Source organism: Nycticebus coucang, chromosome 12 (genome assembly GCF_027406575.1).
Source record: "Nycticebus coucang isolate mNycCou1 chromosome 12, mNycCou1.pri, whole genome shotgun sequence".
Taxonomy (NCBI): domain Eukaryota; kingdom Metazoa; phylum Chordata; class Mammalia; order Primates; family Lorisidae; genus Nycticebus; species Nycticebus coucang.
The window spans coordinates 9,677,593-9,703,989 of NC_069791.1; the positions used below are offsets into that span (position 1 = coordinate 9,677,593).

Sequence of the window (26,397 nt, forward strand, 5' to 3'; positions counted from 1 at the left end):
TCACACAGCTCACAGCAACCTCCAATTCCTGGGCTTAAGCGATTCTCTTGCCTCAGCCTCCCGAGCAGCTGGGACTACAGGCGCCCGCCACAACGCCCGGCTATTTTTTGGTTGCAATTTGGCCGGGTCCGGGTTTGAACCCGCCACCCTCGGTATATGGGGCCGGCGCCTTACCGACTGAGCCACAGGCGCCGCCCCAGTAAGGACATTTTCTCTTCTTTCTCTCTTGCTAGGTGTTTCAGGGAACTCTAAGAGTGTTTGGGGTGCCATCGTGGAGACGGCAGGAGTGTGGCAGGGAGAGAAGCAAACAAGCTGTTGAGCACCCCAGATCTAAGCTTTGTGGTCAGACACCCTCTCATTTCCTACCCCGTGGCCGCCTAGTTAACTGCAGTATCCATTCCAATGACTACGAGTCATAAGGTCAGAAGGCTCTAGGATGCTGACAATGGCTTTGGAAACGGGAGCGGGGCCTGGCGGACAGCAGGTCACTCTGCAGGCCAGCCTCCCCGCGATTTCGCACCACTCCGCATCAGCTCTATGACGAGACACGTGCGCCCCTCCAAAGGGAAGTGTAGCCTTCTAAGGGAGACAGCCCCGGGATTGGATGCTGACGTTCCCTCCAGGAAGAACATAGAGGTCTCCCTCCCAAATGGATGTACAGTCCTGGCTGGGACCATGAAGACCTTAGTCCCAGCTACTCGGGAGGCTGAGGAAAGAGAATCGCTTGAGCCCAAGAGTCTGAGGTTGCCGTGAGCTATGACGCCAAAGTACCCTACAAGGAGCTACAAAGTGATACTCCAACTCGGGGGGGGGGAATGGCTTCCGGCCTAGAGCGGAGGCGGGGCAAGCCTTGGTCCCTTCTCATTGGACGTTCCCGGGTTCTAGTCAGGATCTGAATTAAACAGAGGCGGAGCTTGGTGACGAGCTTCCGCCGGGTTGCGTAGCAGCGGTAGGCGGGACAAAGGATCTGTCTGAGACCGCGACAAGTGGTCGGAACCTTCTTTCCTTTCCTTCCCTTTCCCTTCCCAGGAAAGGCTGAGACCCGGCACCCGGGCTGTCCCGTGGACGCTGCGGCTTCAGCTCCAGCCAGGCCAGGGAACCGAGTCCGGGCTGCGTCCAGGGCGGTGTGTACTGCGCCTGCGCGGGCTTCCACTTAATAAAGGGTGTGTGTGGGGGCGATGTCCCGGGGGATTCGGGTGGGGGTTCGAGATATTGGGATGCAGGAGGACGATAGGAATAAAGATTAAAATGGGGGAAGGGAGCAGCACTGGGGAGGAGTCAAGAGGTGAGAAGGGACCTTTTGGAGGATGAGTTGTTGGGGACGGTCCGTTGGAGTAGGGGAGCCTTGAGAAGTGCGGGGGGAGGCCTGGGCTGGCTGGATGACAGGGAGCAGCGGACAGAGGGGAGCAATGTGGTATTTAAATAGGCGATGACTGACGTTCAGGAGGGGAAGAAGGGAACACTGCGGGGACGAGCCTGGGCAGTGGCAGCGGAACCCGAACCTCCGCCCTCAAAGCGCCATAGCTTGGCTCGTCTCCCATACCTTGTCTTTGGCAGCCTTGTCCTTCCTTTTCATTCCTTCCTCGATCCTCTCCCCCCTTCTTGTCCTCTATAAAGAAATTTCACATTCCTCACGTCACTGCCCTTGGTTTGCATTCTGGTCCGCTGGCACTTTCACACGGCACACCGGAAAGCCTTGGAAAGTGTTCCCAACCTGGGAGGAAATTGGGAGTCGGGAGTAGGGGACCACATAACAGAAAGCCAAGAGAGGCAAGAACGGTTTGTCTGAGGGACTGACAAAGACCACCTTCTCCAATCAGAAACTGACTTCATTTCATCTAACAGGAAACGCGGCTATTAAATGAGGCCACGGTTCTTCGGGATGTCCCTGTGGTTTTAGAGTCTGACAACAGGGCAAGAGGCTGAGAATGTTGCTGGATGATAGTTTTCTCTCACATACAAATGGAGTGGCCAGTGGTAGGGAATGTGAGTGACACAGAGTTGCTACTTTGTGTGTCCCGCTGACCTGTGTCTGGTCTTGCTTCCCAGCAATCGAAAAGAAGGAACAAGCTTCTTTAAAGCATTTGGTCTCTAGCCTTCAGTACTTTGAATTCATTTTGCATTCTGTTACTGCAATAATACCTGAGCATAACAGTATTCAATATGCTTTCACATTTTTTTCTGTCACATTTAATTCGCAGGACAGTATGTATAAAGTAGGGGTGTTACACACACACACACACACACACACATATATATATGAGATAGATAGCAGGCATTATTTTCCCTGCTTACTGTTTGCTGACTCCTGGTCTTCTGCTCAATTGAAAAATCCTGTTTTGTTCTGGCCAAGGGGGTACTGAGGTAAGGGCTGCCCAGCATGTGCAACTCTCATTTCCTTTATGAATCTGGAACTTGTTACTCAGAGAGACTGACCATAACCAACAGCACTAGTTCCTGGAATAATTTCTTGAGGTACAGGTACATGTACCAGGGTATTAGGAAAAGGGGAGTTGTCAAAATGAATAGAGCATTAATCCCACCTTTGTATTATGGGTGGGAAAGGAGTAGTAGGGAGAAACATATCAATCCCTGCCCTGGCTACAAGGAAGAAAAAGTGCCTGGCATTGCATCTTTTAAATTGATTTTTAAACTGATATTTAATTTCAAAATACCATGCTAGGGCAGCACCTGTGGCTCAGTGAGTAGGGCACCAGCCCTACATACTGAGGGTGGCGGGTTGAAACCCAGCCCCAGCCAAGCTGCAACAAAAAATAGCTGGGCATTGTGGCGGGTGCCTGTAGTCCTAGCTACTGGGGAGGCTGAGACAAGAGAATTGCATAAGCCCAAGAGCTGGAGGTTGCTGTGAGCTGTGACACCATGGCACTCTACCAAGGGCAACAAAGTGAGACTTTGTCTCTAAAAAAAAATAATAATAAATAAATAAACATACATGCTAAACGCATTATGACTGATGAGCATAGCAAACTAAGAAGCATATGTACCAGACTCGGAAGATGAAATGGTCTCTGTTTTATGTATAAAAGTCATTATCCTCTTCCTTTCCTACCTGGCCCTTAAACAATTGATAGACGTGCTAGTAAGGAAAGGAGTTTGAATAGTTGTCATTCTTCTGTATAGAGTTGAATGAATCTCTCAGTTCCCTTTATCTGAAGCCATCTTCATCTGTTTAGTTCCATTTATGTAGTGATGAGTTATGGTCAGTCTAATCTTTGCTGCTTTATCTGTCCTTCACAGTTGCCCACTCTGGAATAAGAAGAATTTCCTCACTTACTATGTCTTTCTTTAAAAAAAAAAAAAGCCTGATCCTTGACTTATAAGTAGAGTTGCATCTGTATCCACATTCTTTTTTTTTTTTTTAAGAGACAGAGTCTTACTTTGTCGCCCTCAGTAGAGTGCCGTGGCGTCACAGCAACCTCCAGCTCTTGGGCTGAGGCGATTCTCTTGCCTCAGCTCCTGGGACTATTGGCGCCCACCACAAAGCCCAGCTATTTTTTTATTGCAGTTTGGCCGGAGCCGGGTTCGAACCCACCACCCTCAGTATATGGGGCCAGTGCCCTACTCCCTGAGCCACAAGTGCTGCCCCTGTACCCACATTCTTGAACATCTTCTCCTTATATTTTCCAGTTGGAAGGTAGGACCAGAATTCTTTTTTTATGAGATAGGGTCTCTCTCTGTTGCCCAGACTTGAGTATAGTAGCATTATCATAGCTCACTGCAACCTTAAACTTTAGGGCTGAAGGCATCCCCCACCTCAGCCCCAATAGCTGGGACTACAGATGCAGAATTTTTTTTTTGCAGTTTTTGGCCAGGGCTGGGTTTGAACCTGCCACCTCCAGTATATGGAGCCGGCACCCTACTCCTTTGAGCCGCAGGCGTTGCCCCGGAATTCTTTTTTTTTATTTTCTTTTTCTTCTTAGGTGCAGAATTCTTTTTGTGTGTGTGTGTGTGTGTGTAGAGACAGAGTTTCACTTTATGGCCCTCGGTAGAGTGTCATGGCATCACACAGCTCACAGCAACCTCCAACTCCTGGGCTTAAGCGATTCTCTTGCCTCAGCCTCCCGAGTAGCTGGGACTACAGGTGCCCGCCACAACGCCCGGCTATTTTTTTGTTGCAGTTCGGCCAGGGCCGGGTTTGAACCCGCCACCCTCAGTATATGGGGCCTGCGCCTTACCGACTGAGCCACAGGCACCACCCCAGAATTCTTTTTACATGAAATAATTTATGTGAAAGCACTTTGAAACATTAAAGCATCATACTGTACATGTAAGATACTATTTTTTTTTTTTGTGGAGACAGAGTCTTGCTTTATGGCCCTCGGTAGAGGGCCATGGCATCACACAGCTCACAGCAACCTCCAACTCCTGGGTTTAAGCGAGTCTCTTGCCTCAGCCTCCCGAGGCGCCCTACAGGCGCCTGCCTCAACGCCTGGCTATTTTTTGGTTGCAGTTCAGCCGGGGCCGGGTTTGAACCCGGGGCCGGGTTTGAACCCGCCACCCTCAGTATATGGGGCCGGGTTTGAACCTGCTACCCTCAGTATATGGGGCCGGCGCCTTACCGACTGAGCCACAGATGCCACCCTGTAAGATATTATTGATCTATGCATTTTGTACCCACAGATTTGGAATCACTGACATTACCTGTAGTTATATGCACTGAATAAGAGTATTTTTTATCTCTAATAGTTCTTCTTCTCTACCTTTCCACTTGTCCTTTTCTTTCCCCTTCTCAGCTATGTTTTGAGTCTACTGGACCATGTGTGTGATACCTCAGTCTTAGAGGGTAGTGTTGTATGCGTAGTAATGAATCGTATAGTGCTTAATGGAGTTGTTTATTCTCCCCAACCACCGCCAGATCCAAGTCTGTCTAATCTCATTGCCAAGTGGAGGTAGTTCCCCTGACTTACCTTTCTCTTCCTTGTTCTTATTAATAGAGTGCTTCTGATTGTGACTTCACATCCATCCCCTTGGCAATGGAGCTTGTCACTAGGAAGGAAGACTCAGTCGGACAGTAGCCAACAAGATGGGTTACTGGGAACATCTCCTGAGTGGCACTGAGTGGAGGCATCAGGGGGTTGGAGCCTTGTGAACAGGGACCTCCCCCCAACACTTGGAAGGTAAAGAGCCTTGATTCAGAATCCCATTCCAGGCTTTAGCCTTCTCTATAAATCAGACGTCCTTCTGCCCTTGAAAGCCTGGTTCTTAAAACTCCTTTCTGCAGAAAGCTTTCTGTGATAAACCCATATCATCCTATTCTTTTTTTGCATATTTATGTGTTATGATAATTAATTCTTGGTAAGTTGATTAGTTTCATGTCTATGTGTTTTTTATCCTGCATACTCACTGGGCTCAAGTCCACACCTTAGTTTGAGGATAAAGATGTGTTTTCCCTTTATTTTTTCTGTCTTTACTGGTGAGAAAATTATGTATTTAGGATTATGATGTTTAGGGTAACCATATGGAGTGGTACTCGGTGCTTGTGACCAGTTGGAAGGTCATTGGTGGTCTTTGAAGCATGGCAGACCTCTTTTAGATATTAGATGAATTCTTGACAAATAATGTGCTTTCTGGATGCTTTTATAAATTAGATCAATTAAAATGTACTAAAGATGGGGCCGCACCTGTGGCTCACGGAGTAGGGCGCTGGCCACAGATACTGGAGGTGGTGGATTCAAACCTGGCCCCAGCCAAAAAAAAAAAGTACTAAAGATACCTAACTTTAAAATCCCCTGTGGTAAATCTTGTATGTATCCTACCATTCTGGAATTAAATATATCCTTAGAGTTACTAATCTCACAAGTGAAGAAACCCAGTTTCTATGAGGGGAAGTGAGCTCACTTTAAGTCTACTGCTTAAGTAACAAAGACCATTTCCTTTCATTTAAAAAGCAAAGAGAATTGTATCAAGAGAGCAAGGCTAGTAAGTGGTAACACCAAGGCACCATAATAACCCTCTAATTTTCCTTTTTTCTTTTTTGAGACAGAGTCTTATTTTGTTGCCCAATAGGTTACTGTGCTATCATAGCTCATAGCAACCTCAAACTCTTGGGCTAAAGCAGTCCTCTTGTCTCAGCATCTCTAATAGCTGGGATTATAGGAATATACCACCATGCCTGTAAGGTTTCTGGGATTTTTAGAGATGGGGGTCTCGCTTTTACTCAGGCTTACAGAACAAGTTAGAATTTACTATTCCAGGCCAGACACAGTGGCTCATGCTTGTAATCCTAGCACTCTGGGAGCCCAAGGCTGGTGGATCGCTTAAGCTCACAAGTTAAAAGACTAGCCTGAGCTAGAATAAGACCCCCATCTCTAAAAATAGCCGGGCATTATGGTGGTTGCCTGTTAATCTCAGCTACTGGGGAAGCTGAGGCAAGAGAATCACTTGAGTCCAAGAGTTTGAGGTGGCTGTGAGCGATGACGACAAGGCACTCTACTAGAGGCAACAAGGTGACACTCTGGCTTAATTAAAAAAAAAAAAAAGAATTTACTATTCCAAGATGGTTCATTTCATGTAGAGCAAGGGAAACTCTAGCCCTGAGAGGTTAAATTAGTTGCCTAACGTCACACATTTTGTTAGTGATACAGGTAAAAGTAGGACTCACGTTTTGGGATTCCTTTTTCTTTTCTTTTTTGAGACAGAGCCTCAAGCTGTTGCCCTGGGTAGAGTGCCGTGGCATCAGAGCTCACAGCAACCTCCAACTCCTGGGCTCAAGCGATTCTCCTGCCTTTACCTCCCAAGTAGCTGGGACTACAGGCGCTCGCCACAACGCCTGGCTATTTTTTTGGTTGCAACCATCATTGTTGTTTGGCAGACCGGGCTGGATTCAAACCCGCCAGCTCAGGTGTATGTGACTGGCGCCTTAGCTGCTTGAGCCACAGGCACTGAGCCTGGATTGCTTTTTCTTCTTTTGGAAACAGTCTTTTTTTTTTTTTTTGTAGAGACAGAGTCTCATTTACTGCCCTCGGTAGAGTGCCGTGGCGTCACACGACTCAAAGCAACCTCCAGCTCTTGGGCTTACGTGATTCTCTTGCCTCAGCCTCCCGAGCAGCTGGGACTACAAGCGCCCGCCACAATGCCCAGCTATTTTTTTGTTGCAGTTTGGCCAGGGCTGGGTTTGAACCCGCCACCCTCGGTATATGGGGCCGGCGCCCTACGCACTGAGCCACAGGCGCCGCCCCTGGAAACAGTCTTAATTTGTGGGTCATGATATCATAGCTAACAGCAATCTCAAACTCTTGGGCTCAAGTGATTCTCTTGCCTCAGCCTCCCGAGTAGCTGGGACTACAGGCACCTGCCACAATACCCAGCTATTTTTTAGAGATGGGGGTCTCGCTTTTGCTCAGGCTGGTCTCCAACCTGTGAGCTCAGGCAATTCACCTGCCTCAGCCTCCTAAGTGCTAGGATTACAGGTATGAGCCATGGATACTGGCCAAGGCTTTTGGATTCTTTTTTTTTTTTTTAAGAGACAGAGCCTCACTTTGTCACCCTGGAGTGCTGTGGCGTCACAGCTTACAGCAACCTCCAGCTCTTGGGTTTAGGTGATTCTCTTGCCTCAGCCTCCTGAGTAGCTGGGACTACAGTGCCTGTCACAACGCCCGGCTATTTTTTTGTTGCAGTTTGGCCGGGGCTAGGTTTGAACCTGCTACCCTCCATATATGGGGCTGGCGTCATACTCACTGAGCCACAGGCACCACCCAGGTTTTTGGATTCTTAACTTAGTTTTCTTTTTTTCCAGACCTATTGATGAAATTTTTAAGAGACACTTGTGAGATCCCTCGCTAGTTAATTTATTTTTTTGAGACATAGTCTCACTTTGTTGCCCTGGGTAGAATGCTGTGGCATCACGTCTCACAGCAACCTCCAACTCTTGGGCTCGAGATCCTCTTGCCTCCCGAGTAGCTGGGACTACAGGCCCCTACCACAATGGCCGGATATTTTTTTTTTTTAGAGACAGGGTCTTGCTCTAGCTCAGGTTGGTCTTGAACTCCTAAGCTCAAGAGATCCTCCTGCCTTGGCCTACCAGAGTGCTGGGATTATAGGGTGAACCACTGGGTCCAGCTGGTTAATTTCTTGACTAGGTTGACGTTCCTAGGGGGGTCATCTATTTCCTGAAACCAGAGCAGTTTATGGAGCCCTTTCCCTGTGTATCAAGTAGTTTGCAGTAAATGTGGGTAGAGAATCCTCAGCTCTCTGCACTTTTGTTGTATTCAAGGTATGGAGAAGAGAGAATGCTACATGACAGACTACATCACTCATGCCTGGCTTTTGCCATTATGTTTTTTTCACAAATTGGTGGCAGCATGTCCAGTTACTCCAAAATATAAATCATGGTTACAGAGAATTCTCTAATGCTTTTCTTAGCATGTGTGCATGAATGAATGTGCATGGTTTACAGACCTATACAAATGGATTCAAGAACCCTGAACAGGGGCGCAGTGGTTCATGCTTGTAATCACAGCACTTGGGAGGCCGAGGCAGGTGGATGGCCTGAGGTCATGAGTTTGAGACCAGCCTGAGCAGTGAGACCTCTTCTCTTAAAAATAAATAAATAAATAGGGCAGTGCCTGTGGCTCAAAGGGGTAGGGTGCTGGCCCCATAGGCCGGAGGTGGCAGGTTCAAACCCAGCCCCGGCCAAAAAAAAAAAACCTGCAAAAATAAATAAATACATACATATACACATAGCTGGTCAGGCACCCGTAACACAGTGGTTACGGCGCCAGCCACATACACCAAGGCTGGTGGGTTCAACCCAGCCTGGGCCGGCTAAAACAAAAATGACAACTGCAGCAAAAAATAGCTAGGTGTTGTGGTGAGCACCTGCAGTCCCAGCTACTTGGGTGGCTGAGGCATGAAAATCGCTTAACCCCAAGAGTTTGAGGTTGCTGTGAGCTGTGACGCCATGGGTAACATAGTGAGACTCTTGTCTCCAAAAAAAAAAAAAGCTGAACAAGAGCAAGACTTTGTCTCTACTAAAAATAGAAAAATATAGCCAGGCCTTGTGGCAGCGCCTGTAGACCCAACTCTCCTTTTTCCTCCCCCCACCAATTTTCTTGACATCTGTGAACCTCTTCTCCAGGATTCTCTCCTATCTCTGTCAGATCTTTTAAATTTTTTTTTTTTCTTTTGAGACAGTCTCAAACTGCCGCCCTGGGTAGAGTGCCTTGCTATCACAGCTCACAGCAACCTCAAACTCTTGGGCTTAAGAGATTCTCTTGCCTCAGCCTCCCAAGTAGCTGGGACTACAGGTGCCCACCACAATGTCTATTTTTTTTTGTAGAGACAGAGTCTCACTTTACGGCCCTCGGTAGAGTGCCGTGGCCTCACACAGCTCACAGCAACCTCCAACTCCTGGGCTTAAGCGATTCTCTTGCCTCAGCCTCCCAAGTAGCTGGGACTACAGGCGCCCGCCACAACACCCGGCTATTTTTTTTTTTTTTTTTTAAAAGACAGAGTCACAGGGCAGCGCCTGTGGCTCAGTCGGTAAGGCACCGGCCCCATATACCAAGGGTGGCGGGTTCAAACCCGGCCCTGGCCAAACTGCAACCAAAAAATAGCCGGGCGTTGTGGCGGGTGCCTGTAGTCCCAGCTACTTGGGAGGCTGAGGCAAGAGAATCGCTTAAGCCCAGGAGTTGGAGGTTGCTGTGAGCTGTGTGAGGCCATGGCACTCTACCGAGGCCATAAAGTGAGACTCTGTCTCTACAAAAAAAAAAAAAAAAAAGACAGAGTCACACTTTATCACCTTCACTGGAGTGCTGTAGCATCACAGCTCACAGGAACCTCCAACTCCTGGGCTTAGGCAACGATTCTCTTGCCTCAGTCTCCTGGGTAGCTGGGACTCCAAGCACTCGCCACAGTGCCCGGCTATTTCGTTGTTGTTGTTGTTGTTGCAGTTTGGCCGGGGCCAGGTTCGAACTTGCCACCCTTGGTATATGGGGCTGGTACCCTACCCACTGAGCCAGTCGCTGCCCTGCCTGTCTATTTTTTGGTTGTAGTTGTCATTGTTGTTTGGCGAGCCCGGGCTGGATTCGAACCTGCCAGGTCTGGTGTATGTGGCTGGCACCTTAGTCGCTTGAGCTACAGGCGCCGAGCCTATTGGATCTTTTCTCTTTTTAAATCTCTTTGCCAAAGGCTTCTTTTTCTTTTCTTTTATGTACACTAAGTAATGGATGGGAAGAAGAGAGGCTAATAGTTTTATTGTTGAAATGTTGTAAAATGATAATATATTTATATATATATTATTTGTGGAAAAGGCAAAAAATATACCAAAAAGTCAGTATTCCCCCAGATTTTTTTATTCAGACCCATCCTCATTTTGTTTTCATTTTCTATAATTTCCCTATGTGACCTCTTAAAACTGATGGCTTTAGCTAACTTCAGGATTTCTACTTGGAATCTCACACTCTACATGTCCAAAATTAGGATCATTATCTTTTTTCCCAATCCTGATCCTTTTCTTGCCATTCTTACTTTGGTGAATAAGAATTTATACCAGTTAGCCAAGGCATAAACATAGGAATTATCCTTTTCTTACTTAATGAACTAATATAGATTCTATCTCTTAAATGCCTTGGGTTGAGCCTTCATAATTTTTTTTTTTTTTTTTTTTTTTTTGAGACAGTCTCACTATGTTGCCCTTGGTAGAGTACCGTGGCGTCACAGCTCAAACTCTTGGGCTTAAGTGATTCTCTTGTCTCAACTTCCCAAGTAGCTGGAACTACATTGGCCCGCCACAACGTCCGGCTATTTTTTGTTGCAGTTGTCTTTGTTTTAGCTAGCCCGGATGGGGTTCGAACTTGCCAGCCTCGGTATATGTGGTTGGTGCTGTAACCACTGTGCTACGGGCGCCATGCCAGTGGCCTGTGTTTAAAATATGTCAGTGTCTGGCTTGGCACCCATAGCTCAGTGGTTAGGGTGCTGGCCACATGCACGGGGGCTGGTGGATCCCAATCCAGCCAGAGCCTGCTAAATAACAATGACAACAATGCTGTACACTGTAATGAGTGTACCTGGGCCTTTTGTGCTTGGCTCCTGCCCCCTTCTGTCTTCATCTTTCAGCACACCTCTACACAACTTTTTCTGATTTCTTGCTTTGAGTCATGCTATTTTATCTGCTCCAGAATGCCCAGGCCTGCTCCATCTCCTCATTTTTCTAAACCAGTGATTCTCAACCAGGAGCAATGTTGTCCCCCAATGGATGTATCCCCATGTCTGGAGACATGTTTGGTTGTCACAACTGGGGAATCCTACTGCCATCTAGTAGGTAGAGCCAGATAATGTGCTGTTAAACATTCTACAGAACACAAGACAGCCTCCCACAACAAAGAATTTTCTCAGGTCAATCGAAGTGACTCGTATCTGTAATCCTAGCACTCTTGGAAGCCGAGGCAGATGGATTGCTTGAGCTCAGGAGTTGGAGACTAGCCTAAACAAGAACAAGGTCCTATGTCTAATAAGTGAAAAACTTAGCTAGGCACGTGGTAGGGACCTGTAGTCCCAGCTACTTGAGAGGCGCTAAGGCAGGAGGATGGCTTGGGTTTGAGGTTGCTGTGAGCTACGATGATGTGACAGCACTTTACCCAGAGTGACAGAGTAAGACTCTGTCTCAAAAATTAATAAATAAACAAACAGTTAAATTCTAAAACCTATGGTCTCTGCCAAACAATGATAGCACATAGTAGGTTTTCAATTAATGGAAACCTGCTATGTTGGATATATGAACGGATGTTGGCAATGAGCTTGTCTGCCACACATACAAAGGCTTCTTCTAAACTGGCCTCTTTTTCCTCTGTTGTTCCTTTCAGGACCTGGGTTTCAGTGATGAGACATGGGGTATGATGTAACCCGTTTCCAGGGGGATGTTGACGAAGACCTTATCTGCCCTATTTGCAGTGGAGTCTTGGAGGAACCAGTACAGGTAAGTTGGTCTGATGGCAGGTTTGGTGGGACCACAGACGGCATGGGGAAGTCACTCCGTTGTGCTCAGTAAAGGTTTGGTACAGAGGAGCAGTGGAAGCTACATGGAGAATAGGCTTCCAAAGTCTGGATGTTTAGCCGGGTGTTGTAGCAGGTGCCTGTAATCCCAGCTACTCAGGAGGCTGAGGCAAGAGAATTGCTTGAGCCCAAGAGTTTAAGGTTGCTGTGAACTACGATGCTACAGCACTCTACCGAGGGTGACAAAAAATGAGGAGATTCTGTCTCAAAAAAAAAAAAAAAAAAAGCATAGATGTTGATGCCACAAAGATCTGGTGGTTCTCATTTCTTTCCCAGGTTACTCTGAGTTTTCTCCTGTAAAATGGTCAACTGCTGACTGATTTCTGGCTCATGTTAGTAGGAACTCTTCCTTTCCCCTGCAGGAACTCCGAGTTTTTCATTTTCCTGTCTATCATTAAACTTTTGGACTCTTCTGATAACTTCTCAGCCTCCCAAATAACTGGGACTACAGGCGCCCGCCACAACACCCTGCTATTTTTGTCGTTGTTGTAGTTGTCATTGTTGTTTGGCAGGCCTAGGCCAGGTTTGAACCCGCCAGCCCCAGTGAATGTGGCTGGCGCACTAGCCACTGAGCTATAGGTGCCGAGCCTTCTCTGTGCGTTTTGATGTTGTAGTCCTTCAGAAAATCAGCCCGTCTCCCAGCAGTCTCTTACCTGCCTTCTGTTGAACAAATTGGAAGTGGGTAAATGTATATACTCATCTATTTTCTTCCTGGGCTCTGTTGAAAAGACTAGTTTTTGATGCATCCATGCACTCTGCATTTTGATATAAAAGCTGCCACCTTCAGTAAGTCCTTTCTTCACCAGCCTTGCCAGACCAGGGTCAGTTATATCTTCTTGGGGCAAGTATGAGGAGGAGTTCATGATTACCAGGCAAGTACAATGAGTGAGGCAAATCCTTCATGGTTGTACTCATTGCTGGGTATAGTGGCACATGCCTGTAGTCTCAGCTACTTGGGAGGCTGAGAAGGGGGGATCACTTGAGCCCAGGAGGTCAAGGTTGCAGTGAACTATGATCGCAGTACTGCACTCCAGCCCAGGCACAGAACAAGACCCTATGTCTTAAAAAACCCACAAAAAAACAAAAAATAGTTGTATTAATGGGATATTATCCTACATGATCCTTATTTCCCTCATTCTGTAAATACCAATTAATCCTCCGTCACTGATGGCCAAATAGAGATAATCTCATTTTCTTTTTTTTTTTTGTAGAGACAGAGTCTCACTGTACCGCCCTCGGTAGAGTGCCGTGGCGTCATACAGCTCACAGCAACCTCTAACTCTTGGGCTTACGCGATTCTCTTGCCTCAGCCTCCAGAGTAGCTGGGACTACAGGCGCCCGCCACAACGCCCGGCTATTTTTTTTTTTTGTAGAGACAGAGTCTCACTTTATGGCCCTCAGTAGAGTGCCGTGGTGTCACACAGCTCACAGCAACCTCCAGCTCTTGGGCTTAAGCAATTCTCTTGCCTCAGCCTCCCAAGTAGCTGGGACTACAGGCACCTGCCACAACGCCCGGCTATTTTTTTTTTGTTGCAGTTTGGCCGGGGCTGGGTTTGAACCCGTCACCCTCGGTATATGGGGCCGGCGCCCTACCGACTGAGCCACAGGCGCCGCCCCCGGCTATTTTTTTGTTGCAGTTTGGCCGGGGCTGGGTTTGAACCTGCCACCCTCGGCATATGGGGGCCGGCGCCCTACTCACTGAGCCATAGGCGCCGCCAGATAATCTCATTTTCTAAATCGGGACACCAGTCAATGAGGTCTCATGGCACTTCCCTCATCACTGCTTATATAACTCCCAGGGGCTCCCCATGAGCCTCTGAGTTTATTCTTTCCCCTAGGTTCCAAACTGGACCTGTTCCCTTTCTAAACCTTTGCAGCCTACCGCCATTAGATGCATATGGGATGGGTGTGGAGCAAGCTATCCCAATAGTGTCAAGAGGTCACGGGGTGTGTTAGGTTCCCTCTTCACCCTAACAGGGCTTTTTCTGTTTTCTGGCACTACCATTTGAGGTGAGTCACTTACAGAGACGTGACAGTTTAGTCAGAAGCCACCCATCTACCTCCAGGCTTTACCTTCTGAAGAACAGGGCAGACAACCTTTGTGATGCAAGGTTACCATTTCCAAGGTTAGAAGGCTTCTGCTTGGGATGCTCATTTCTCCACGATAGTTATTTGTTGAATAAGTGATAAACTTACATGATTCAGAAATCAAAATAGCAGCTGTACACAATGGCTCATGGCTATAACCCTAACACTTTAGGAGACTGATTACTAACTAACTCCTGAAGCCCAGGAGTTAGGGACCATCCTGAGCAACATAGTAGAACCCCTATCTTCATAAAAAATTTAGGCCAGGCATGGTGGTTCACGCCTGTAAGCCAGCACTTGGGAGGCCAAGGTGGGTGGATTGCCTGAGCTTACAGGTTCTAGACCAGCCTGAGCCAGAGTGAGATCTCATCTCTAAAAATAGCTGGGTGTTGTGGGTAGGCACCTGTAGTCCCAGCTACTTGGGAGGCTGAGGCAAGAGAATCGCTTAAGCCCAAAAGTTTGAGGTTGCTGTGAATATGACACCATGGCACTCTACCGAGAGGGACAAAGTGAAACTGTCTCAAAAAAAATTAGCTACATCAAGTAATGTAATCCTGTAATCCTAGCTGCTCAGGAGGCTCAAGCAGGAAAATCACTTGAGCCCAGGAGTTAGAAGTTACAGTGAACTATGATCACACCACTGCATTCCAGCCTCTGTGACAGAGCAAACTCTGTTTCTAAAACAACCTTAAAAACAAAAAAATACAAAAAATCATAATAGCATAAAAAGGTATATTATTGGCTCGGTGCCTGTGGCTCAAACAGCTAAGGCTATAGCCACATACACCTGAGCTGGCGGGTTTGAATTCAGCCCGGCCCCACCAAACAACTATGACGGCTGCAACCAAAAAAAAAAAAAAAAAATAGCTGGGCGTGTGGTAGGCACCTGTAGTCCCAGCTACTTGGGAGGCTGAGACAGGAGAATGTGGCTTGAGCCCAGGAGTTGGAGGTTGCTGTAAGCTGAGATGCTACGACACTCTACCCAGGGTGACAGCTTGAGGCTTTGTCTCCAAAAAAAAAGGTATATTATTGAGAGCTCTTATTTCCATTCTTGTCCCTGTCTACCTTATCCCCACATAGATGGATAACTACTTTTATTAGTTATCTTTCTAGTGCATATTTAGGTAGATATATTTTTGTATGTGCATATGTGTGTATATATATGACTATATTAAGGCTGGGCCTGGTGGCTCATACCTGTTATCCTTACGCTCTGGGAGGCTGAGGTGAAGGATCCCTTGAGCTCAGGAGTTTGATATCAGCCTGAGCAAGAGCGAGACTCTATTTCTAGTAAAATTAGAAAAAATTAGCTAGGTGTCTTGGTGAGAACCTATGAGAGCTGAGGCAGGATTGCTTAAGCCCAGGAATTTAAGGTTGCTGTGAGCTATGACCCCATGGCATTCTACCCAGAGTGACAGAGTGAGACTCTGTGTAAAAAAAATATCTAGGCTTGGCGCCCGTAGGAACAGAGGTTACGGCGCTGGGCACATAACCAAAGGCTGGTGGGTTTGAACCCGCCTGGGCCTGCTAAACAACTACACTGCAACAGAAAAATAGCCAGAAAAAAAAAAAAAATTAGCCAGGCATTGTGGTGGGTGCCTGTAATTCCAGCTACTAGGGAGGCTGAGGCAAGAGAATCGCGTAAGCCCAAGCGTTGGAGTTTGCTGTGAGCTGTGATGCCACTGCACTCTGTACCAAGGGTGACACAGTGAGACCTGTCTCAAAAACAAAAATCTATATCTATATAGATCAGCGGTTCTCAACCTGTGGGTCGTGACCTACAGGAACTATATTAAAGATTTGCGGCATTAGGAAGGTTGAGAACCACTGATTTAGATATATATGAATATATCTATGTTTTGGGGGCCCTGCTTTTCTTTCTTACACAAGAAGCAGCACCTTGCACATACTTCTGCAGGAGAGGTAGCTTTAAATAGGTTGGTCATGAAAGAAGTGACACAAGAGCCAAACCATGAATGGTAAGGGGCCATTCATGTTAAGATCTATTCTAGGGCGGCGCCTGTGGCTCAGTGAGCAAGGCGCCGGCCCATATACCGAGGGTGGCGGGTTCAAACCCGGCCCTGGCCAAACTGCAACAAAAAAATAGCCGGGCGTTGTGGTGGGCGCCTGTAGTCGCAGCTACTCGGGAGGCTGAGGCAGGAGAATTGCCTAAGCCCAGGAGTTGGAGGTCGCTGTGAGCTGTGTGACGCCACGGCACTCTACCGAGGGCGATAAAGTGAAACTCTGTCTCTAGAAAAAAAAAAAAAAAAGATCTATTCTAGAGGAAGAACATTCACTTCAGGCAGAGGGAGCAGCAAAAGTAAAGATCCTGAGGCAGGACCAAATTCAGTGTGGTTAAGGAACAGAAAGAAAGCCACTGTGACCTGCACACTGCAGAAGCATGGTATACAGTGAGGAGATGTCAGAGGCACAGGCCAGATAAAGCAGAGTTTTATAGGCCATGAGTAGGAGTTTATAATGGCTTTTCTCTATACTTAAATCTAAAGTGGCTCTGCGCCTGTGACACCAGCCACATAAACCTAAGCTGGCGGGTTCGAATCCAGCCCGGGCCACCAAACAACAATGACGGCTGCAACCAAAATATAGCTGGGTGTTGTGGCGGGCGCTTATAGTCCCAGCTACTTGGGAGGTGGAGGCAAGAGAATCGCTTGAGCCCAGGAGCTGGAGGTTGCTGTGAGCTGTAATGTCACAGCACTCTACCCAGGCTTGAGGCCCTGTCTCAAAAAAAAAAAAAAAAACTAAAGATTTAAGCAGTAGGGTGGTATGATCTGGTTTGTACTTTTTTCCTTTTTTTTTTTTTAAGAGACCGAGTCTCACTTTATCGCCCTGGGTAGAGTGCTGTGGAGTCACAGCTCACAGCAACCTCCAACTCCTGGGCTTAGGCGATTCTCTTGCCTCAGCCTCCCGAGTAGCTGGGACTACAGGCACCTGCCACAACGCCCAGCTATTTTTTTGTTGCAGTTTGGCTGGGGCCAGGTTCAAACCCTTAACCCTCAGTATATGGGGCTGGCACCCTACCCACTGAGCCACAGGTGCTGCCTTTTCTTTTTAAGCCAGAGTCAAGCTGTTGCCCTAGACATAATGCCCTGGCATCATCATAGTTCACAGCAACTTCCAGCTCTTGGGCTCAAGCGTTTCTCTTATCTCAGTTTTTCTATTTTTAGTAGAGACAGGGACCTTGCTTTTGCTCAGGCTGGTCTTGAACTCATGAGCTCAAGCAGTCTACCAGCTTTGGCCTCCTAGAGTGCTAGGATTGCAGACGTGAGCCATCGTGCCCAGCCCTCTGTTTTTGTTTTGTTTTGTTTAGACAGAGCCTCAAGCTGTCACCCTGGGTAGAGTGCTGTGGCATCACAGGTCACAGTAACCTCTAGCTCCTGGGCTCAAGCGATTCTCCTGCCTCCACCTCCCAAGTAGCTGGGACTACAGGTGCCCACCACAACGCCCAGCTAGTTTTTGGTTGCAGCTGTCATCGTTGTTTGGTGGGCCTGGGCTGAATTCAAACCTGCCAGCTCAGGGGTATGTGGCTGGTGCCTTAGCTGCTTGAGCCACAGGCGCCAAGCCAGTCCTCTAATTTTTTATTTTTATTATTTTTTGAGACAGAGTCTCAAGCTGTGGCCCTGGGTAGAGTGCCATGGCATCACAGCTCACAGCAACCTCAAACTCTTGGTTTTAATCAATTCTCTTGCCTCAGGCTCCTAAGTAGCTGAGACTACAGGCGCCTGCCACAATGCCCAGCTATTTTTTTTTGTTGTTGTAGTTGTCAGTGTTGTTTTTAGCTGGCCAAGGCCGGGTTTGAACCCTGTGGCTGGAACCCTACCCACTGAGCTACAGGTGCCACCCTTTTTTTTTTTTGAGATGAAGTCTCACAATGTTGCCCTTGGTAGAGTACCGTGACATCACAGCTCCCAGCAACCTCTCAAACTCTTGGGTTTAAACGATTCTCTTGCCTCAGCCTCCCAAGTAGCTGGTACTATAGGCACCTGCCACAATGCCTAGCTATTTTTTTGTTGCGGTTGTTATTGTTGTTTAGCAACCCTGGGCTGGGTTCGAACCTGCCAGACTTGGTGTATATGGCTGGTGCCCCAACTACTGAGTTACAGGTGCTGAGCCTGGTTTGTATTTTTAAATGATCACTCAGACTATTATAAGAATGGGGGCTGGGCACAGTGGCTCATGCCTGTAATCCTAGCACTCTGGGAGGCCAAGGCAGGTGGATTGCTTGAGCTCATAGGTTCGAGACCAGCCTGAGCAAGAACGAGAGCTCATCTATAAAAATAACCGGGTGTTGTGGAAGGGTGCCTGTAGTCCCAGCTACTTGGGAGGCTGAGGCAAGAGAATTGCTTCAGCCCAAGAGTTTGAGGTTGCTGTGAGCAGTGATGTCACAGTACTCTACCAAGGGTGACAAAGTGAGACTCTGTCTCAAAAAAAAAGAAAATAAATAAAATAATAAATATAAGAGTGGATTATAAGGGCAGCGTGTGTGGCTCAAGGAGTAGGGCACCAGCCCCATATACCAGAGGTGGCGGGTTCAAACCCAGCCCCGGCCAAAAACTGCAATGACAACAACAACAAAAAAGAATGGATTATAAAGGGCAAAGTAGAAGTAGGAAAACCAAGTGGGGTGTGGTGGCTCACACCTGTAATCTGGGAGCCGAGGCTGGAGGATTGATTTTGCTCAGAAGTTCAACACGAGCCTGGTTTGAACAAGATTGAGAGCCCCATCTCTACTAAAAATATAAGTATTATACAGGTGTTGTGGTGAGCACCTGTAGTCCCAGCTACTTGGGAGGCTGAGGCAGGAGGATGGCTTGAACCCAGGAGTTTGAGATTGCTGTAAGCTAGGCTAATGCCATGACACTCTAGCCTGGGCAATAGAGTGAGTCTCTGTCTGCCCCCTACCACCAAAAAAAGGAGTAGGGGGTGGCGCCTGTGGCTCAAAGGAGTAGGGCACTGGCCCTATATGCCGCAGGTGGCAGGTTCAAACCCAGCCCTGACCAAAAACTGCAAAAAAAAAAAAAAAAGAATAACAAAAAAGTGAGTAGGGAAACCAGTTGCTGAAGATGTATTTAATAATTCAGGTAAGATGTGATGGCCACTTAAATTAGGTTAGTGACAGTAAAAAAGGACAAAAGTTGACAGATGATAGATTTTTTTTTTTTTTGAGATAAACCGTGTAAGATTTTAAAAAGAATGGTTCGGGGCAGCACCTGTGGCTCAGTGGGTAGGGTGCCAGCCCCATATACCGAGGGTGGCAGGCTCACACTCAGCCCCGGCCAAATTGCAACCAAAAAGAATAGCCGGATGTTGTGGCGGGCGCCTGTGGTCCCAGCTACTCGGGAGGCTGAGGCAGGAGAATTGCCTAAGCCCAGGAGTTGGAGGTTGCTGTGAGCTGTGTGATGCCATGACACTCATAAAGTGAGACTCTGTACAAAAAAGAAAAAAAAAAAAAAAGAATGGTTCGGTGCTACAAGCTCAAGCGGCTAAGGCGCCAGCCACATATACCAGAGCTGGCGGGTTCAAATCCAGCCCAGGCCTGCCAAACCACCATAGCTACAACCAAAAAATAGCCAGGCATTGTGATGGGCGCCTATAATCCCAGCTACTTGGGAGGCTGAGGCAAAAGAATTGCTTAAGCCCAGGAGCTGGAGGTTGCTGTGAGCTGTGATGCCATGGCATTCTACCCAGAGCAACAGCTTGAGGCTCTGTCTCAAAAAAAAAAAAAAAAAAAAGATTTTAAAAAGAATCAAGAGTGCCTTTGGGGTGGTGCCTGTGGCTCAAGGAGTAGGGTGCCCGTCCCATATGTTGGAGGTGGCGAGTTCAAACCTAGCCCCGGCCAAAAACCAAAAAAAAAAAAAAAAAAGAATGCCTTTGAATGAAAAATAAAACCCCCTGACAGTTGGATTAGTGATATCAAGAAACATCTTCCCTTACAGAAGCTTTCTATATTTGTCTTTCATGTTTATGAGCATCTCAGAGGGAGAAGCTCTTATCTTTTTTCCCTTTTGCTTTTATAGACAGGGTTTCACTCTGTTGCTTAGGCTAGAGTGCAGTGGCCAATCTAATCATAGTTCACTGCAACCTCACACTCCTCACTCTTGGGTTCAAGGGACTCTCCTGCCACAGCCTTCCACATAGCTGGAACTACAAGCATGTGCCACCATGCTTGGCTAATTTGTAAATTTTCTGTAGAGATGGTCTTGGTATGTTATCCAGGTGATGTTGTATTGTTTTTTTTTTTTTGTTTGTTTGTTTTTTTATCATAAGCACCTAGTAAAGTGTTTGGTACATAGCAGGCAGTCCAGTCATTTATTCATCAATATCTACTAAGTGCCTACTGTGTCCCATGTCAGATGCCAGATGGTGTCTGCGCAGAAGTCAGGGAATCCTCTCACTTTGGTGGATTAATATTAGAGGTTACTGAGTTGTCAGGGAAGTAGGCTGAAATGATTGGGAGGGTAGGCGTGACTTCAGGTCAAGACTTAAGGTTAGCCATCATAAAGTAAGAATATGGGCCCACACAGAGAGTTCTACTAACTCTCAGCAGGAGTCCCAAGCTTTTTTTTTTTCAGTTTATCAACTTTTACAGCTAAACATCTGTCCCCTTCCTCTCTTTATCTGTAGTCTGAAAAACTCTTCAGGACCAGCATCAAATCCTGTCCTGTCTGTAAATACTTGCTGTGATTACCTAGCTTAGAAAGCTTTTAACCTTCTCTGGTCTTGTTTGGCAATTAATGTGTATGTAATCCCATTGGCAAATTAATAATTGGCTATCTTATGTCATCTATTCTGGAGTATTATTCATAGCTCTTATTGTTATATAACTTTTTCCTTGTTTGTCTTGTTTCACAACCCATTTATAATCTTGAGCACAGCAAGCATATCTTAAGCCTGTCCCCCACAATGCCTTTCCTAGTAGATCTATATTTTGCTGTAACCCCAGGGATCTGTGGTCCTGAGAGCTACTGAAAGGCTTGACTGGCTTTGTAGAGTTATCACATCCAGGCTCTTAGCTCTTGCTAATTCCCTCGTCCCCACTGTGCTGTTTTCTCTCCCAGGCACCCCATTGTGAGCATGCTTTCTGCAACGCCTGCATCACCCAGTGGTTCTCTCAACAACAGACGTGTCCAGTGGACCGTAGCGTTGTGACGGTTGCCCACCTGCGCCCAGTACCGCGGATCATGCGGAACATGTTGTCGAAGCTGCAGATTGCCTGCGACAACGCTGTGTTTGGCTGCAGTGCTGTCGTTCGGCTTGATAACCTCATGTCTCACCTCAGCGACTGTGAGCACAACCCTAAGCGGCCTGTGACCTGTGAACAGGGCTGCGGGTGAGATTCCTTCCTTCTTTTGCCCCACATAGATGAGGGCCTTTTCATTTACTCCCCTGTCTCTGGGTGCCCTGTTCACTAGCTGACATCTCCTGGGCGTGTTGGAAGGGAGTACTGGAGCCTCCTTAGTGCTCTGCCCTAAGCTCTGACCTTTTTTTTTTTTTTCCAACTCTTTTGTCAATTTTCAAAAGATCTCACTTTCTTGCTGCTTTTCCAACTGTGATCTTTTTGCTCCTGCTTTCTTTTTTCTTTTTTTTTTTGAGATAGAGTCTATGTTGCCCTCGGTAGAGTGCCATGGTGTTATAGCTCATAGGAACCTCAAACTCCTGGGCTCAAGTGATTGTCTGGTCTTAGCCTGCCAAGCAGCTGGGACTACAGGTCCCTCGCACAACACCCAGCTATTTTTAGAGATGGGTCTCACTTGCTCAGGTTGGTCTCAAACTCCTGAGATCAAGGAGTCTGCCCCTCTTGGCCTCCCAAAGTGCTAGGATTATAGGAGTGAGCCATTGCGCCTGGCCTATTTTTGTTCCTGCTTTCATAAAAGAAGGGGGACAGCAGTTCAGCAATATCTGTGTGATAACACTGGGGACTGACTCATTTTCTTCTTCCCTTTCAGACCAGTACCACTTTTTCTTTGTCAGGTTAACTGGTCTCTAATTTCCAGCTTTCTCATATTTCCTTTTGCCTTATTTTTTCTTTCTGGGTATGATATAATTTGATGAAATGTTGATAGTTGGGGCTGTCAATCTAGGGCCTGTAAAAAGGAATAAGTGTATAGGCAGAATCCACAAGAGAAGGGATGGCTGTGTAGTGGCTAAAATACTGTGTCTTGGAAGGGGAATAATGTTTGGAGAAAGTAGAAAGGGGGCAAGGAGGGAACCTGGGAGAAGAAGGTGAAGGGAACCAACAAGAGGGAGGCCTGAAATGAATGGTAGAAATTTGGGTAGGAGAAAGCTAACTTGGCAGTTTTCTGCCACAGAATAGGCCATTTGCCCACGTTTCCCATTGAATACCCCTGTGGCCTGTTCTGCTCTTTCCCCATCCCCACCCTGGATGCAGTCTGGAGATGCCCAAAGATGAGCTGCCAAACCACAATTGCATTAAGCACCTGCGCTCAGTGGTACAGCAGCAGCAGACACGCATTGCAGAGCTGGAGAAGACATCAGCGGAACACAAACACCAGCTGGCAGAACAGGTAGGTCTAGAGAACTCGGGGGAGAACACAGCCCTCACATGAACATGACCGAATGCTTGTGGCAACAGACAGCCCTTGTGAACACACAGGCCTGAGGGGTGAGCCTCTGCTCGTAGCTTAGTAGGGAATAGATCGGAGCTCTCCTTGTTTCCCTTCATCCCATTCGTTCACCTAACATTTATCAAATGCCTTCTCTATGAAGGCAATTTGCTAAGCATGAGGAGACAGCTGTGAATGAGACAGCCCCACCCTGACCTTCCTGAAGCTTATGGTCTCGTTGCTTTTCAGATCTCTCAGTTGCCCTCATTCTCACATAAATTTTTGCCTTTTATTTGTTGTCTGCCTTAACTATCACCCCTGGTTCTCCTTCTCTCCAACAGAAGCGAGACATCCAGCTGCTAAAGGCATACATGCGTGCAATCCGCAGTGTCAATCCCAACCTTCAGAACCTGGAGGAGACAATTGAATACAATGAGATCCTAGAGTGAGTGTCACTGGGGATGTATAATGAGTGGCTCCATGTCCTGGTAACAAGGCCTGAGAGGAGGAAGAGCAGGGGAGTGCCAGGAGGAGTGCAGTAAGAGAGCTGGCCTGGGGCCACTGCTCCTCAGACATTGGGATGGAGGACAGGGGCCAAGGATCTCTTATGCATTTGGGTGGATGGAAGGGAAAGCCTGCCCAGCAATGTAGTTTATCCAGAATTAGGTGAATACTCACCAGGTGGAATGTTAGGAGGGCCAAAAAGAAATACCATCCCTATCTTCAGGTAGCTTACAACCCAGAGAAGAGGCAGGTGGAAGTCCAGGAAAGTGATCTCCAAGCACTGCAACAGCAAGTGACGTAAACAAGCAAAGTCTAAGGTCCCCCCCTTTTTTTTTTTGCAGTTTTTTTTTTGGCTGGGGCTGGGTTTGAACCCGCCACCTCCGGCATATGGGGCTGGTGCCCTACTCCATTGAGCCATAGGCACAGCCCTATTTTTTTTTTTTCCTAAGCCCCTTTTAGTTCTGGAGTCCTATACAGTTCATAGGGTAAACTGTAAGCGTGAATCACAACACATACAGGGCAAATAGTGGGAATGGTATAGAGGAATATTTGCTTCATTCAGTAAACATTTGTTAATCACTTACTATGTACCAGGCACCATGTGTGCTAAGTATTGGGATTTCAGAGAAAAATAAACAGGGACAGGATGTAGATTTGTGGAATTTAATCTGGTGAGTAACATGTGGTTACTTAGTTGGGCCCAACTAGGGAAAGATTTGGGGTTTCAGAGCCACTGACGGAAGGAAAGAGGGAAGAATAGTTAAGATGAGTGCAGAGTGGGTGATCATTCATTAGGAGAAAAAGGCAATGCAGAGAAAGATGAGCTGAATAACTACCTTCAACCCCCTCCACACAGGTGGGTGAACTCCCTTCAGCCAGCAAGGGTGACCCGCTGGGGAGGGATGATCTCAACCCCAGATGCTGTGCTCCAGGCTGTAATCAAGCGCTCCCTGGTGGAGAGTGGCTGCCCTGCCTCTATTGTCAACGAGCTGATTGAAAACGCCCACGAGCGTAGCTGGCCCCAGGGTCTGGCCACACTAGAGACAAGACAGATGAATCGGCGCTACTATGAGAACTACGTGGCCAAGCGCATCCCTGGCAAGCAGGCTGTGGTGGTGATGGCCTGTGAAAACCAACATATGGGCGATGACATGGTGCAAGAACCGGGGCTCGTCATGATATTTGCTCATGGTGTGGAGGAGATATAGAACTCAACCGGCTATCAGGAAGAGATGGAAACAAGAAAATCCCATTGCTCCAGCAACTGGATCCCGAGTCCTCCCACCATCCTTAAAATACTGTGGCTTATATTTGAGCCATACATCTCCTGCTCTTCTGGCACTGAAGAGCCCTGGGGTACTTTGCTCAGCCTTTCAGATGGGAAACCTAGATTTCCTCCTTTTGCCATATTTCTTCCCCTAAAATATCTGTAAATTCTCGGTCTGAGTGGGAAATCTCCACCTGTATCCACTGTTCTGCCTAGGGTCCTGATTCTGGCTATTTTCAGAAAGCACAAAGAGATTGGTTTTCCTTAGCAGATCAGGATGGAGTGAGGAATTTAAACAGTCCCTTTCCTCCAAAACCACGGATCAGAGTAGGCAGGCCTGTGGACTTCAAGCAACATGTAGAGGGCAGCTCTGGGGAGCAGACATCCTTAGGAAAGGTAAAGGTAGAGCCAACACCCTACAAACAGGGAGGCTTGTGACTGGCCATCACTGACAGCCCTTAGGAGGAGACTACTGGACCTCTGTGCCAAGCATCCTGTCCAGCCCACCTTAAAAGTGCAGGCTCCCGCCGGGCTTTTGAGTCTACAGGTTGGGATGCCGAAAATTTCCAGATTTCTTCTTTCCTACACTTTTCATCATTAGGGAATGGCAGGGTGGGGATTAGGGGTTAATCTCTTTGGGTTTCTGTGTTCAGCAAGAAGCTGCTGTCTGGCTTTTGCTGAAATGGCATAGGTCCTGCCTCTTGTGGCACAGGCCGTCATTGTTCCACAGTCCCCTCTCTAGCCCTGTGAATGTAGTTGGTTATTTTGATAATTTTGCCATTATTTGTTATATTTCACAAGCCCCACCCTCTCTCCACTTTTTTTTTTTTTTTAGAATGGCTTGGTTATGGCTACCCCACTTTCTAGCCCAGCCACATTGTTGGCTATTTAATTTATTATTTTTTTTTTAAAGAAAGGAAAAAAGAAAAAAATCAAAACTAAAAACTTTTCTTTTGCCATTCCTATTGTGGGTATTCTGGATAGGGTGGGACAGGGTTAGGGTCTGTTTTATATTTTTCCTTTTTGGCGCACGCAACCTTTGGCTTTAATATAGGAAGAGCCAAGAGAGTCCTTGGCTGAACTTATCATGATGTCTGTCCCAACCCTCCAAAACCCTGAAATGAGGACCTTCCTCTACTCCCTTGATGAATGTGACAGTTGTTATGAATATGAATGCTTGTACCCTCTGGAAAGTTTGTTCCTAGCCTTTCCAGGGTCTCATCATAAAACTCTAGAGTTAGAGCATTAATTTTGAAGGCAAGCAGCACCCGCCTTCCGCCCCTACCACCAAGTTTCCTTGGAGCTATATAGCTGGGTTTACTAGCTAAATGAGATAGAAATTATATTTCTGTATCTCTAAGTACAAACTGTGCTGGGCATCATCCACACACATCCCCCCCCATTCCCCGGGACTGATTAAAGTGGACTTTAGCTCCACTCCAGGCTCCTGGGGCATCCCTTGATTCCTAGGGTGATTAGCAAAGTGAGAAGGAAAGGGACAGTAGGTATGATTATTTTAATATGCAGATGAGATTAGGGTTGGAGAAAGTAAGTCTCCTCCCTACAATATAATGGCTTCTCTTCTTTTGGGAGTTTTCCAGGCCAGCTTGCTGTAGGCCTGGAAAGTTGGGCCATGGCTCCACTGAGATTAGGGTGGAGGGATACAATTTGAGGGGAGTAGGGAACAGTCATACGTCCCAGCTCCAGGACACTGTGCTCAGGAATTTGAAAACGCTGCTATACTTAGTCTGGTCACTACATTTCCTCCACTCCCCTGCTCCTGCCTGCCTTACCAAGGCCCGTACTCTCCTGTCCTTACCCTCAGATGGAGCCAGGAAGCTCAGTTAAGGCTTCCCTTACACTAGTCTCTGCAGGTGCTGGTTGTAGTGTACGTGCTGTTCCATGGTGTTGACTATACTAATAATAAACCTTTCACCCAACTCT

At 47.2% G+C, this 26,397-nt stretch overlaps 1 protein-coding gene and 1 long non-coding RNA gene across 3 annotated transcripts; one reads left to right on the forward strand and one right to left on the reverse strand.

The window, feature by feature from the left end:
• The first annotated feature begins 208 nt into the window (after window positions 1–208).
• On the forward strand, window positions 209–26,397 carry RNF41 (ring finger protein 41). Of its 2 annotated transcripts, none has more exons than XM_053555986.1 (7): window positions 209–1,163; window positions 4,956–5,138; window positions 11,823–11,935; window positions 21,177–21,448; window positions 22,508–22,643; window positions 23,024–23,127; window positions 24,043–26,397. In XM_053555986.1, exons 3-7 carry the CDS (start codon window positions 11,846–11,848, stop codon window positions 24,392–24,394), a joined length of 954 nt encoding a protein of 317 aa, XP_053411961.1. In that variant the 5' UTR covers window positions 209–1,163; window positions 4,956–5,138; window positions 11,823–11,845; the 3' UTR covers window positions 24,395–26,397. The 2 variants fall into 2 exon arrangements, with proteins under 2 accessions (XP_053411961.1, XP_053411964.1); XM_053555989.1 differs by having other exon boundaries at window positions 209–1,124.
• Window positions 1,171–5,048, reverse strand: LOC128561586 (uncharacterized). Its single transcript, XR_008373295.1, has 3 exons — window positions 4,929–5,048; window positions 3,071–3,267; window positions 1,171–1,714 (listed from the first exon to the last, which is right to left on the reverse strand). It is a non-coding gene; the product is annotated as an uncharacterized LOC128561586 (long non-coding RNA).

Excerpts from the sequence above, each read along its gene's own strand:
- RNF41 (XM_053555986.1), top strand. The coding sequence starts at position 11,846 with ATGGGGTATGATGTAACCCGTTTCCAGGGGGATGTTGACGAAGACCTT. Across the intron at positions 11,936-21,176 it reads TCTTGGAGGAACCAGTACAG|GCACCCCATTGTGAGCATGC; the intron begins GTAAGTTGGTCT and ends TTTCTCTCCCAG. Across the intron at positions 23,128-24,042 it reads GAATACAATGAGATCCTAGA|GTGGGTGAACTCCCTTCAGC; the intron begins GTGAGTGTCACT and ends CCCTCCACACAG.